General features: G+C 41.2%; 1 protein-coding gene across 1 annotated transcript in view; it reads right to left on the bottom strand.

The window, feature by feature from the left end:
* The window catches only part of PKD1L3 (polycystin 1 like 3, transient receptor potential channel interacting), a 78,431-nt gene extending 67,018 nt beyond the window's left edge, over nt 1-11,413 (bottom strand). The window contains 4 exon segments of the mRNA XM_055553545.1: nt 767-816; nt 7,862-7,978; nt 10,173-10,295; nt 11,122-11,413. Of these exon segments, the coding sequence (XP_055409520.1) occupies nt 767-816; nt 7,862-7,978; nt 10,173-10,295; nt 11,122-11,413 (582 nt within the window).
* Between the last annotated feature and the right edge of the window lie 3,546 nt (nt 11,414-14,959).

Raw genomic sequence — 14,959 nt, 5'->3', positions numbered from 1 at the left:
AAGCCCTACAGGCATAAACCTTCTCTTGTTTTCCTTCTTTTAAGCAATGTTGGTTGTTATTTTAAAGAACATCACTTGGGAGATGCTGCTTTAAAGGGTATTTATTTCATCTCTATTTTCCTTCTTTCATGCTGCTAGAAACACATATTTTGCAGTTAATACTAGATCAAGTAAATGCGCATCTATTTAGACAATATAAATATGCAGGACACAGAGGCAAGAAGGCTGAGAAATTTCTTGAAGGTAAATTTTTGTGGGGGGCGGTGCTTTGCTGCACAGCTTGGGGGATCCTAGTTCCCCAACCAGGGTTCAAATCTGAGCTCCCTGCAGAGGAAGCATGGAGCCCTAACTACTGGACTGCCAGAGCAGACCCTTGAAGGTGAAATTTTATAGATTATGCAGTTTCTACGACTGTTTTCCTTTCACTCAAATTTCTTTATTTTTTCCTTAAAAATTTTTTTTAAATGTTATTGCACGGCATATATTTTGGTAAGATGCCACAAATCCTTTCTGGGATGAAGTAGGGAATAAATCAACAACCGACCAACAAATAATTACACCAACATCATACCCAAAGAGGCTTTAAAATTTTCTTTAATAAAGCATCCACCAGACCTGATTCTTTGCTGCACTTCAGCACTTTCCTTTACTTCTTCGAAAACTATATCCAGAGCCCTCTATGAGACAGAGGAGAGTTCTGGCAGAACCCACCAAGAATGACGAAGGGAGCCATATTTCAGGATGCACACTGTGGTGAGGTACTTACTGTATTAGCCTCAGCAGGCTGGTGACATGTGGTTGAAAGATGAGTGTCTCCTATAGGAAAAAGAGAGTTGATTATGTTCAAGGGAAGGGCTTAGGACAGAAATATTTCTATTTTGCTTGAAGATTATTTGTTTCTAAAAACAATGCAAATTGTTTTATGTAGGAAGCCAAAGTGCTCATTTCCCACTGTTGCTCCATCTGTAGAAAGCCAGATTCCTGGAGCAGAAGCATCACATTACTAATGTCTCATCCCTTCGCTCACTCTTCCAAGACCCATATCCTCTGTATGAAAATATTAAATCAGATCAATCATAAAGTTGTCAGAATATAAATATTACTGCAGAAATATCTGCCTCATAATTTTACCAAAAGAGCTCTTATTCAATAAATCAGAGCATATTTCTGATAGACTTTAGGAAATGCTCATTTACAGCATTTTACCAGATCACCGTTACTGTTTTTATTCTCTTTCAACATTTTTCCAGTAAGAAAACTGTTATTTGAAGGCAATATCCGGATATTACCATGCTTATTTGCTATGAACTTAAGTTGATTTCTTTCAAAGTATGAGTGTCTAGACCCATGCAAACTGACCTGCCCACAGCAAGTCCACTTTGCCGTCTTTTCTTAGAGCGCTCCCTGATGTTCATAAGGCTGGTATGTGCGTTTAGCAGCAACATCACTGCAGCCACTACTGCTGGGGCAGGACACAGGTCTGAGCTACTCTTCGGATCAGCTGCCCTGCTTTTCTATCAAGATGAACACAAGTAAGAAAGACTGAAGAAACTGAATTCTGAGTCAAAGACCTGGGGTCCAGAGCTGGTTTGCCTTTTACTGTGACTTATGATGAAGCCTTGAACAAATGACTTAACCACTTAGTTTTCTCATCTGGAGAATGGATTTAATAATATCCCATGATGTGAGAGTTAAAGCAGTATATGCAGAGCTGAGAAAAATATCACCTCAGAGGAGGGCCATTAGGCTGACAGCTTGCTGGGAACAGGAAACTGACCCAGAACATCATCTGCCGATCTGAGAAGGGGTTATGACTATGAAATAAAACCAGCAGGCTGCTAAACTTAAGAGTGATCCAATTCTTAGTCTTAGACAAATGTCTTTTGACAGATCTTGCCTTAAGGGGGGAAAAAAAAAAACAAAAACAAAGAATAAAAGGGAGCCTGTGAATAGCACTTTAGAACCCAGAAACTGACCCCAAAGGACTCAGAGGAAACGACAGCTCTAAAAATCATCAATAGCAAAATCCAGAAAAATATTTCAGGAAGCTGTTTAACATCCTTGATCAAGACAAAGTCGTTTTTTGGGGGCCACGCCCCCAAACAGAAAGTCTTAAAGATAAACCAATTGAAGGTAATATGCATAAGAATGAGATTAAAAGAGAAATAAATGATACTAGAGGACTTCAAGAACACCAGAAATGCTACAGAAAAATTAAGATCCACACTGGAGGTAACACGGAGCAGAACTAAGGTGGAAAAGGCACATCAGTGGTGCACAGGGCGAGTGTCAGGAGTTCTTTCAGGATGCAACAGCAAGAGTGGCAAACAGGAAACCATCTTTTCCTTAGAAGAACGACAGGAAAGACGTGGAGGGCAGAAACCAGCAGGAGAGCACACAGGTACCTGGTATTTCTCAGGGCCTAAACCAACGCAAATCAAAGAGAGGGATAAATGGGTAGAACAGAACAGAATTTTCTTGAACTGACAAAGATATATATATGCAACATCACATTCTAGGCAAAAATCAGTGAAAAGCAATCTAAACGCATGCTAAGAAAATTTCTGTAGTGCAAGGATTAAAAAAATTATACAAGCAATCTGATAGGGGGAGAAAAGGCTACCAGGGAAAAAGGCAGGGTGGGTAGCTAGCCTTAGCCTTTTCCACTATAGCATTAAATGTCAAAAAACAAACAAACAAGAGAATGATGTCTACAGAGTTTTGAGGAGAAGACTATGGGGAAAGAATTGTATCACATTCACTGCAGAGTGTGTTGGCTATTGTGTCTTCCCTTTCTTTAATGGGAACCTGGTAGCCCAGCTAAGGACTACATTTCCCAGTCCTTCCTGCTCTATGGTGCAGACATGAGTTCAGGTTCTGGCCAATGGGATATGAGAAGAAGTAACAGGTGCAATTTTCAGGCTATGCCCTTATGGAAAAAAAAAAAAAAAGATCAGCCTCCTGTATCCTGCCCCTCAACTTTCTCGTCTCTCCTTCCCATTTGCTAGAATGTGAACATAGAGTTCTGGAAGAAAAGACAGCTTTTATAGACATGAGATAGATGCTACAAGTTGATGGCAGAACAAGGAAGCTCTTGGGTCCTGTAAACCAATGATCTATCCTTTCAGCCATAAAGTTCTTCCTCACACTGTTATGTAAGAAAGAAATGAACATCTGTTTTAGTTAAGCTACCATTTTGGCCTCTGTTACAGCAATTGATCCTATGTTTTAACTGTATACTCTGCTAACATATGGCTCATTGATATTAAAGTAACCAGATCAGGCCCAAGATGGAGTCACTCATGCTAAGCCCCACATTAGCAAATGGCTCTCCCAGGGAAGGAAGGCCATAGTCAACTAGTCACCACCTGCCTGCTCAGCACAATGCATATAACAGGGCTCTAAGACTTCCCTTGGCTCCACATAAGGGAAGCAACCCTGTTTTAACCAATCAGCAAATGCCCAGTATAATGCCCTTGCTCCTGCTCATTTCTGTCTATAAAAATGTCTCCCCTTGTAAAGCTCCTCAGAGCTCCTATCTGCTGGAGTGAATGTTGTCACGAGTCACTGAATAACAGCCTATTACATCAGTAAATTGGGGAAAATCTTCCTTTAACATTGGGAAAGATATATCCATCTGAATGCAGAGTTCCAAAGAATAGCAAGGAGAGATAAGAAAGGCTTCCTAAGTGAACAATGCAAAGAAATAGAGGAAAACAATAGAATGGGAAAGACTAGAGATTTCAAGAAAATTAGAGACACCAAGGGAACATTTCATGCAAAGATGGGCTCGATAAAGGACAGAAACGGTATGGACCTAACAGAAGCAGATGCTATTAAGAAGAGGTGGAAAGAATATACAGAAGAACTATAGAAAAAAGATCTTAATGACCCAGATAACCACGATGCTGTGATCACTCACCTAGAGCCAGACATCCAGGAGTACAAAGTCAAGTGGGCCTTAGAAACCATCTCTATGAACAAAGCTAGTGCAGGTGATGGAATTCCAGCTTAGCTATTTCAAATCCTAAAACATGATTCTGTGAAAGTGCTGCACCCAATATGCCAGCAACTTTGGAAAACTCAGCAGTGGCCACAGGACTGGAGAAGGTCAGTTTTCATTCCAATCCCAAAGAAAGGCAATGCCAAAGAATGTTCAAACTACCGCACAATTGCACTTATCTCATACACTAGCAAAGTAATGCTCAAAATTCTCCAAGCCAGGCTTCAACAGCACCTGAACCGAGAACTCCCAGATGTTCAAGCTGAATTTAGAAAAGGCAAAGGAACCAGAGATCAAATTGCCAGCATCCGCTGGATTATAGAAAAAGCAAGAGAATTTCAGAAAAATACCTACTTCTGCTTTATTGACTACACTAAAGCCTTTGACTGTGTGGATCACAACAAATTATGGAAAATTCTTAAAAAGATAGGAATATCACACCACCTTACCTGCCTCCTGAGAAATCTGTATGCAAGTCAAGAAGCAACAGTTAGAACCAGACATGAAATAACGGACTGGTTCAAAATTGGGAAAGGAGTACACCAAGGCTGTATATTTTCACCCTGCTAATTTAACTTATATGCAGAGTACATCATGAGAAATGTCAGGCTGGATGAAGCACAAGCTGGAATCAAGATTGCTGGGAGAAATATCAATAACCTCTGATATGCAGATGACACCACCCTTATGGCAGAAAGCAAAGAGGAACTAAAGAGCCTCTTGATGAATGTGAAAGAAGAGAGTGAAAAACCTGGCTTAAAACTCAACATTCAAAAACCTAAGATCATGGCATCTGGTCCCATCACATCATGGCAAATAGATGGGGAAACAATGGAAACAGTGAGAGACTTTATTTTTTTGGACTCCAAAATCACTGCAGATGGTGACTGCAGCCATGAAATTAAAAGATACTTGCTCCTTGGAAGAAAAGCTATGACAAACCTAGAAAACATATTAAAAAGCAGAGACATTACTTTGTCGACAAAGGTCTGTGTAGTCAAAGCTCCAGTAGTCATGTATGGATGTAAGAGTTGGACCATAAAGAAGGCTGTGTCAAAGAATTGATGCTTTTGGACTGTGGTTCTAGAAAAGACTCCTGAGAGTCCCTTGGACTGCAAGGAGATCCAACCAGTCAATCCTAAAGGAAATCAGTCCTGAACATTCACTGGAAGGACTGATGCTGAAACTGAAGCTCCAATACTTTGGCCACCTGATGTGAAGAACTGACTCATTAGAAAAGTCCCTGACACTGGAAGAGACTGAAGGCAGGAGAAGAAGGGGACGACAGAGGATGAGATGGTTGGATGGCATCACTCACTCGATGGACATGAGTTTGAGTGAGCTCCGGGAGATGGTGAAGGACAGGGAAGCCTCCTGGTGAGCTGCAGTCCATGGGATCACAAACAATTGGACATGACTAAGCAACTGAACGACAACACTGGGAAGGAACAAGACAGACCCCTTTTGATTATTCACAAGTTTCCAAGATACCTCCACCAATAGATCTTTCGTGAAAAAATAACTGGAATAGAGGTGAGATGAAATTAATAGCTAGAAGTGTGAAGTCATGGTACCAAGAGGTTGGTGACAAATACAAAACCAGTTAAAATAGAAATAAGTTCTAAATGATTGTTGGATACCTGGCTGTGATAAAAGCATGAAAAAACTATTCTTAAGAGAAGTTCTTGTCAATTACAAATTGGCAAACTGCCATCTACAAGGATTAAATCATGTGCAGCAGCAGCTGCTGATTTTCCACACCCACTGAAAGGAGTTCAGGATGGAGAGCAGAAATGAGGCACTCTGTGCTCTGGGAAAAACTGGCAGGTCTTCAGACAATTAGATATTTTTGCAAACTGATTTTATGCGCCCAATTCTTATATCTCCTCATATTAAAAAAAAACAAACACTAAAATCCTTCCTGGTGATGACTACTCTTGTTGCTGGCAGAAACCTTCTGCAAAAGGAAAAAAAAATATGTGCCTGATTGCATGTTCTTCCCTTTCACCAAAATCACATACACTGACCTTGCCCCCTACCTCTTCCACACAGTTTCTTAAAACTATCTGAGATGCTGTCTCCTGGGCTACAGTCCTCATTTTGCCCCAAAGAAAAACTAAACTCACAACTTTCATATTGTTCTCCTTTTAAAGTTGACATTGTATAATATAATTATTGAATATAACTATAACTTGAATAAAATCCACAGTTATACTAACAAGGTCTAGGGAGTGAGGGTGGGGGCGTGGAAATTAACCTGTACTGTGTTCCTTTAACCAGATGAGAGTTCAAACGTTCCTGAGTCTGACAATTAGAAAAACAAAGGCATAAGAATGTTGACACAACTTCTTGAAGATAAGGAATTTAAAAACTATTGAAAAACAAAATTTCAATCAAGGCAAGAGTAAGAAGGAAGCATTAGAACAAGAAAGCACAGAGCAAGGCAAGAATGACCTCTGTTACTTAAAGAAAGCCAGGGCTTCCCTGGCGGCTCAGTGGTAAAGAATCTGCCTGCTGATGCAGGAGACACCGGTTCGATCCCTGGTTTGGGATCGAGGACCTGGGTACGAGGCAGCTAAGCCCTTGCACCACAGCTACTGAGCCCACGCACCACGACGACTGAAACTGTGCACCCGAGAGCCTGTGCTCCTTAGCAAGAGAAGCCCCCGCGGTGAGAAGCCTACGCACCGCAAGTAAGAGCAGCCCCCGCTCTCTGCAGCTAGAGAAAAGCCTGTGCAGCAACGAAGACCCGTGACAGCCGAAAATAATGGGGAAAAAGGAGAAGATAACTGCACTATAAAAATATTCTCAGAGTAATCAGATGCATTTACATGAAACTTAAAGCGACACAAAGTTTTCTAAAGGCCCACACATCAAAAAAACACAAGACAATCTCCTCTTTTCTCAATGAGAACATTTTTTTAAAAGTTATTTTTGAGCAAATTTGATGATATAAACTTGAAGGGTATATGTGAAACATCAAATGTACACTTAATAATTTAGTTTTACAAAGGAATAGTTAAAATCACTTCATACAAAGTAGTATATAAATTTAGAGGCTTTGCTCCCCTGAAACTCAAATTTCAAGACATAGTTTTATCCAGACTTCTCAAATGCATCTTCAACATCACTGCTTTAATTATAACCAGAAGAAATTTCAGAATTAAGTTTTCCAAAATATCTCATCTTTACTTCCATCTAATTATATCACTACATTTTCCCCTCACAAGCACCCATTTACAAAGCATTCAGAAAAGTTGATTTTTACATTTGTTCTTTAGAAATATATTCTCCCTAGATGAGAAAATGTCTCTACAAGAATACTCTCTTTCTTGTATTTTAAAGAACACTTTCTGAATTGCTTTTTTTTTTAAAAGCAAACTTAAGGGGCTAGTTGACAAGGACACCTAAGCCTTGAAGCTGTGAGCTCCAACCCCTAAGAATATTACTCGGTCCACTTTAAATTTCTCTCTCTTTTTACCGATTCTGTCAGGCGATCTCTGTAATCAGCCCACACTGACACCAACCGGGGTCACTGAAAAAAATAGTATTTTTCAAAAATAAAAAATTGAGCATACTGTGATTTGAAAGACTTTACATGGATTTTAAGAAGACTTTTTTGATGGAAAACATTGTAGGGGGGAAAAATTGTCTTTTATTTGGGCATATGTGAAAAGAGGATGGCCAAAAAAAATACCAAGAAAACAGACCTATATAAAATGAAAGCAAAGTCTGCAATACTAAGATCAGACAAAGCAGAATGTAAAGGATATTTACTGAGTACCTTGCTATGACAACACATTTCAGCATTAATTCAGTCTTGTGCATCCGTTAAGGCAGCAACTGATGTCACATTACCTGAGGTCTCTTTGCTTCTCCGTCTTATGACTTCTCTTTTTGTCCTCTTGGGCTTCCCACGTGAATGAGAATTGTTTCCATTTCTTTCATAATTGGCATCTTGGTCTGAAAAGGCATCTATTTGGAGGCCAATGCAGAAGTTAACGTTTTGGATAAAACTCTAGCTGGAAGTCTATAAAATTATCACTACTTGCAAGTACGTGATAATCAATAAAAGACAAACTAAAGATAACTATCCTGCTGTTTTTCCAAAGAACAACAATGTAGAAATTCTGCAGTAAGTCTTTTGCTCTGGAACACAGTACATTTCAACGGCCGTGAATTTGAGCAAACTCAGGGAGATGGTGAAGGACAGAGGAGCCTGGCATACTGCAGTTCAAGGGGTTGCAAGGAGTTGGACATGACTTAGCAACTCAAGAACAACAACAGTCACACCCCCTTATACTATTCAACAGTTCAAAATGCACCAACTTGATCAACAGTGAGAAGAGAGAATTAAGTTCATTTTTAAGAAGTTGCATTCTAAGCATGGGATTTTCCCTTGTATTCAATAATTCTTACTGTTAGAGATAGAAGTTCAGAAGGTGGGCAACAGCATTCTTGAACATGCCTCCCTTTGCATATTTGCTATTTCTTATCATGCCACTGACCACAGCTGGAGAAATCACATAACCTTGTTGACTGCATCTCAGCTTAAATTCAGGATCGTGAACCATGAGGGGTCTGCCTTTGCCCTGCCTGGTAATCACAGTATTTCCCTGGTCTATTCTCACTTCCCCTCTCCTCAGTGGCCCTCTCCCACTTCCTCCTTATTCTCTCCCCTCAATCTTCTCAGGTCTTTGTTGTAAAACCAGAGTTGTTTATCCTGTAGCCTCCCAATTCTGGATTTTGATGATCACATTCCCACGGTGCCATTTCACATGTTCTTCAGTTCTCTTGCTTTTTATAAACTGGCTGGCTCTGAAGGCGAAAGTACTTACTTCCTCAGGCCTCACATAATGTCTGTGTGTTGGCAGCCAATACCAGGCATTGTTCTAATATTCTATATAATTTGTATTATTTTCATCCTCATAACAATCCCTGGAAGGAAAGTGGGCTGCATGGAGGATGAGTCGGTTGCCCAGAGTGGGAGAAACAAGATGTGAACCCAGGAAGCCTGGCTCTTGAGTGCAGCCTTTCCATTGTGGTGACGTACTTCCTCTAGTTATCGGCACATAGACTCAGAATTTGCAGAACTGGCTTGGATAAATGGAATTCTTTTTGTCCAAGGTTTCCTTCTGCAGAAACATTCTATGTTCTACAGCAGAAGTCTCTTGCAAGTACAAGGAAAATAATATTAGGAAACGCATTTTCACTCCAAAACCAAGAGTAGCAGAGAATGTCTGAAAGCTCTCTTGGGAGAGTGAAAAGTGGATGAATAATCACCATCGTTCAGACTCTATTAGGGGGCTGCTTTTCCAATCCTGGAGATGGGTTGGGTGAAATAAACTCTTGTGATGATAAAAACAGTTCACAATTGTGAGATGACTGCCAGTACTAGAGATGCAGTTTGTGAGAATGAAACGTGTGAGCACTTGACTTCCGCAGAGACCAGCCTCACAACCTTGGCCTCATTTACAGCAGCATGCCATCATGGCAAAGAGACAAAAATATCACAAAGAGCTTGAAAGGGTGAAGAAGGAGAGGTTTGCTGCTAGAAATATGTAAACTTGAAATACGGGGTCCTTTCAATAGCCAGTATTTGAGAAAGGTGATCTTTTTTTTTTCTTGTAATAGAAAAATTTTGCAATGTCTTCTGTTTTATGAAGCATCCATAGCGGCTGTACATTTTAATAAGAATGTATTTGTGATTTTTAAAAAAAGGTGGAACAGAACTTTTACCTAGACAGTCTGAGACATCATAAGGCCTCTGAGAATTTTCTGAGCTACAATATAAGTTCTCTATGTAACTATTACCATGAAGAACATTGCTTAATGTGAAAACCAAACCAAACTAAACCCAACTACCCCTTAATTCTCACCTCCTACCTCTGAAAAAGCAAACCTCGAATTGATAACCAGCTCCCCTATAATCCACCATATTCTATGTTCCTCTTTTGCTTCTTGTTCTTCCCAGTAAAGGCCAGTGCTGAAAGGACTGGGGGGTGCACACTCCATCCAGGTCAAGAAATGAAGGGAGCATTGGGGTTGCAGGAGAAAGTCATTACAGTCCATCACTCACAAACTCTATCTAATACTCTCACATGCTCTCCTTATTCAGAGTCAGTTTCTAAGAATTAGGTCTTTGGCAGCATGTAGCTTCATCACTTACCAGCTTGGCAAATGAAGTAATGCTTCGCTAAGCAAGAGCCCTCTTTGGATGAGGTCTGACTGTGACTTCTGGTCAGGTAGACGCATTTGGTGGGCTTGGTGGCTGGCCGGGTTGTGACATCTGCTGCAGGGAGACCAGACCCAGATGAGCCTCATACTCAAAAGTTGAACAGTTAAAAAAAATAAATATGAACACCAAATTTTGCTAGCTTCCAGTAGATGGAAATTTAGGATTGCCCCCTGACACACACAAATTATACACTGTTTATTTTTTCATATTATGTGTTATCACAAGGCTTAGTATTAACTTATCTAGACGTCAACGAAGGTGTCCGACTCCTTGTGACCCCAAGGACTGTAGCCCACCAGGCTCATCTGTCCATGGGATTCTCCAGGCAAGAATACTGGAGTGGGTTGCCATTCCTTTCTCCAGGGGATCTTTCTGACCCAGGGATCGAACCTGGTCTCCTGCATTGCAGGCAGATTCCTTACCATCTCAGCCACCAGGAAAGTCCCAATGATGTAATAATGCCTTGAGCTTTTCTCTAAGACCCTAAGATTACTGTGTCTAAGTTTGAAAATAGCTGCGTAAGAAAGGCAACTGGCAAATAGTTTCTCTCCAAGCTTCTGTGTCAGGAAGCATGGGGCTGAGAATGATAAATTTTCCTTTTTTACCAGGAAAAAAAGTAACCATTTCAGAATCTTGCACAATACTTTTAGTCAAATAGCAAGTAAATTAACTTTTGATAGGTTCTGAGACAAAAAAATCTCATCATTTCCTGACACAGACAAATGAAAGGCTGGAGCACAAAAGTGGAGACATTTCAGAACAATGGTAACAAAGTGACTGATTTCTCTGTATACAAAAGAAGTCACATTTCTTTCCTTCTCTCATCTCATAGGAAAAGTAAGGAAGTTTCCTTCATGAACACTAAACCTCAGAGCCTCACCTGGGTGGTTTTTTTCTTGGTGTTTTTCCGGCAGTGTTAAATTTCCCCCGACCCACCACTTTTCTTTTTCCAGAAAGTCCCAGAGGAGATCTTGAACCTCCTGGTTCCAGGTGAAAGCAAGGTGTCCTCCCTGAGCGTGACAGTGCTGTTCTGCTCCCTCAAAGCTGCACCGAAAGCTGCTCAGCTGAAAACAATTATTCCCTCCGCGATGCTCCGAGCCGTGGAGTTCACTCCCTAGAACGAAACCTGTTATGATGTACAACCAAAGCCAGGTTCTTCCTTTGAAGAACATTTTCTCTGCGAACTGTGAGCAGGAAAAGTGTGGGGGCTCAGTAGCTGCCTGGTCTTTTAAATATATTCTTGGTGGGCTCATCTTATTTATTTAGTATTATTCTTTTAGAAATAGGGAGTCATTTGTCCAGGAGACAAAAGGTTTTGTTTTAAGGATCCAGGTGGTGTTCCTCCAGGCTGAAAGCAAATGCTAGGGATCAATAAAGCAAGGGGCCCTCGTGGCGGGGGCAGCACCACCTGTGTCTACACAACTGGCTATGCCTTCAGCTTTGCAATATCGTAATAGCCCTTTATTTGCTAAATCGAACCTATAAGAGCATAGAGGGTGATGACTATCTAAGCCAGTGTTGCTAAAAGTTGTTTCGTATTTTCTTTAAAAAAGAAAACCATTCTTGCAGACCCCCTAGAATCGATTTAAATTATTGTATTATTTCGTAAATACATGCATACACAAATCTAGGCATAATATCTATCCTAAAGCTCTTACATAATCATAAAAGCCAGAGAATAAATATTTGATGAAAGCATGAATACAAATTATAAACAAAACTGAAAACCACTTAAATTCAAATTTTGCCAAACTAAACAGCCACTTATCAGATAAATATGGTTCCGGCCTACAACTGCATAGGTTCTTTTGATTTTGTCATGCACACTGACTCCCGCTGTAGGGAAGAATCAATGCTCTCACCACTTTTCTTTAATTAACTTGATGAAAAACCTTTGTTCATAGAGCATGCCCCCTGTGGCACATCTATCACTTGTATACGTTAGCCAGCTCCCTTTCTTGGCACCAAAATGAGATCATAAATACAAATAAACGTGGGCACAGAAATGGCCTGGCAGGTTTCAGTACATTTTCCAAATGGTCCACGTGATGCTTGAGGTACTTTAAAAATCACTGAGGAAGTGGACACCAAAATACAAAATTCTCTGAAGTGTACAGCCCAAGAACACATGCCTCACTTTGAGAAACACTGCAATAGTCAAGTAACTGGTATAACAAAATACGGTCCGGCCTCGACTGTAACTATATCAGTTTACGTTTTAAGTTAGAGGGAAAAAAGACAAAATAAGTGTAGTTAATACAGAAGTTCCAGGCTTCCCTGGTGGTACAGTGGGTAAGAAGCTGCCTGCCAATGCAGGGGAGATGGTTCCATCCCCGGTCCAGGAAGATTCCACAAGCCCCCGACAACTAAAACCTGTGTGGCAACTGCTGAAGCCCGGGTGCCTAGAGCCCGTGCCAGAACCACGACTCGCCACGGCTCACCAGTAACTAGAGAAAGCCACCCACAGCAACAAAGACCGAGCACAACCCCAAATAAAAATAAACTACATAAAAAAAATGCAGAAAGTTCCACTAGAGAGGTATAGTGTAAATCTATGACGGTTCAGATGAGGAAGCTATATTTCCGGCACTTGAACATAGAAGGGTGGCCATATCTAGGAAGATGAAACGCATCTCGGCAGAGGCATTCATGAGAGTAAATGCACTGAAGTGAGACAGGGGAAGGCATTTATACGAAGAAATAATTCTGTGGTGGGGAGCAGGAGGGGGCAGGGGGACAGTAGTGGGAACTGAAACTAGAAAACTGAAATGTTTCAAATGCCAAGAAAATACAGCTTGCAATTGTGGGGGAAGGTTTCTGGGCAGAGGAGTCCAAGTCTGAGCTGCAAAAGAATTGTTTGGGTGCAGGACACTTTTAGTTTTCAAATACTCACCACTTTTCTTTAACTTAATGAAAACCTTTGTTCATAGAGCATGTTATTTGCTCTTCACCTGTAGCACATCCATCATTTATATACTTTAGCTAGTTCTCTTTCTTGGCACCAAAATGAGATCATAAATACAAATAAACGTGGGCACAGAAATTGCCCACAAACACAAAGTCTTACTTTCCAGACATCCCTATAAACATATATACATGCATACACACGTACGTTTTAGGCATTTTTATAGTGAAACCATGCCAAAGCCTTTGACTGTGTGGATCACAATAAACTGTGGAAAATTCTGAAAGAGATGGGAATACCAGACCACCTGATCTGCCTCTTGAGAAATCTGTATGCAGGTCAGGAAGCAACAGTTAGAACTGGACATGGAACAACAGACTGGTTCCAAATAGGAAAAGGAGTTCGTCAAGGCTGTATATTGTCACCCTGTTTATTTAACTTATATGCAGAGTACATCATGAGAAACGCTGGACTGGAAGAAACACAAGCTGGAATCAAGATTGCTGGGAGAAATATCAATAACCTCGGATATGCAGATGACACCACCTTTATGGCAGAAAGTGAAGAGGAACTCAAAAGCCTCTTGATGAAAGTGGAGAGTGAAAAAGTTGGCTTAAAGCTCAACATTCAGAAAACTAAGATCATGGCATCCAGTCCCATCACTTCATGGGAAATAGATGGGAAACAGTGGAAACAGTGTCAGACTTTATTTTTCTGGGCTCCAAAATCACTACACATGGTGACTGCAGCCATGAAATTAAAAGGCGCTTTCTCCTTGGAAGGAAAGCTATGACCAACCTAGATAGCATATTCAAAAGCAGAGACATTACTTTGCCAACAAAGGTTCGTCTAGTCAAGGCTATGGTTTTTCCAGTGGTCATGTATGGATGTGAGAGTTGGACTGTGAAGAAGGCTGAGCGCCAAAGAATTGATGCTTTTGAACTGTGGTGTTGGAGAAGACTCTTGAGAGTCCCTTGGACTGCAAGGAGATCCAACCAGTCCATTCTGAAGGAGATCAGTCCTGGGATTTCTTTGGAAGGAATGATGCTAAAGCTGAAATTCCAGTACTTTGGCCACCTCATGTGAAGAGTTGACTCATTGGAAAAGACTCTGATGCTGGGAGGGGTTGGGGGCAAGAGGAGAAGGGGACGACAGAGGATGAGATGGCTGGATGGCATCACCGACTCGATGGACGTGAATCTCAGTGAACTCTGGGAGATGGTGATGGACAGGGAGGCCTGGCGTGCTGCGATTCATGGGGTCGCAAAGAGTCGGACAGGACTGAGCGACTGATCTGATCTGATCTGAACCTGATGTTCATGGAATTTTCTTTGAAAATCAGCTCAGGTATCTTACGCAGTGCTGTAATTCATTTCAACCCTTTTAGTGCCCTAATGGCACCCCACTCCAGTACTCTTGCCTGGAAAATCCCATGGATGGAGGAGCCTGGTAGGCTGCAATCCATGGGGTCGCTAGGAGTTGGACACGACTGAGCGACTTCCCTTTCACTTTTCACTTTCATGCATTGGAGAAGGAAATGGCAATCCACTCCAGTGTTCTTGCCTGGAGAATCCCAGGGATGGTGGAGCCTGTTGGGCTGCCGTCGATGGGGTCGCACAGAGTCGGACACGACTGAAGTGACTTAGCAGCAGCAGCAGCATACATTCTCAACCCACGCTTTATCTAAAGCACACACACTCTTATCAATAAAATGTTTAACTTGAACGATCAAAAACGGTGAGAGTGTTGCTTAGAATCTAAGACTCAACATACAGGGAGTCGTCTCTACGGATTCAGGATACTGCAAAGCCGC

This window comes from Bubalus kerabau, chromosome 17 (assembly GCF_029407905.1).
Source record: "Bubalus kerabau isolate K-KA32 ecotype Philippines breed swamp buffalo chromosome 17, PCC_UOA_SB_1v2, whole genome shotgun sequence".
Classification (NCBI taxonomy): Eukaryota; Metazoa; Chordata; class Mammalia; order Artiodactyla; family Bovidae; genus Bubalus; species Bubalus kerabau.
The sequence above is the reverse complement of the archived record's forward strand: the minus strand, read 5'-3'. Positions and strand labels throughout refer to the sequence as shown.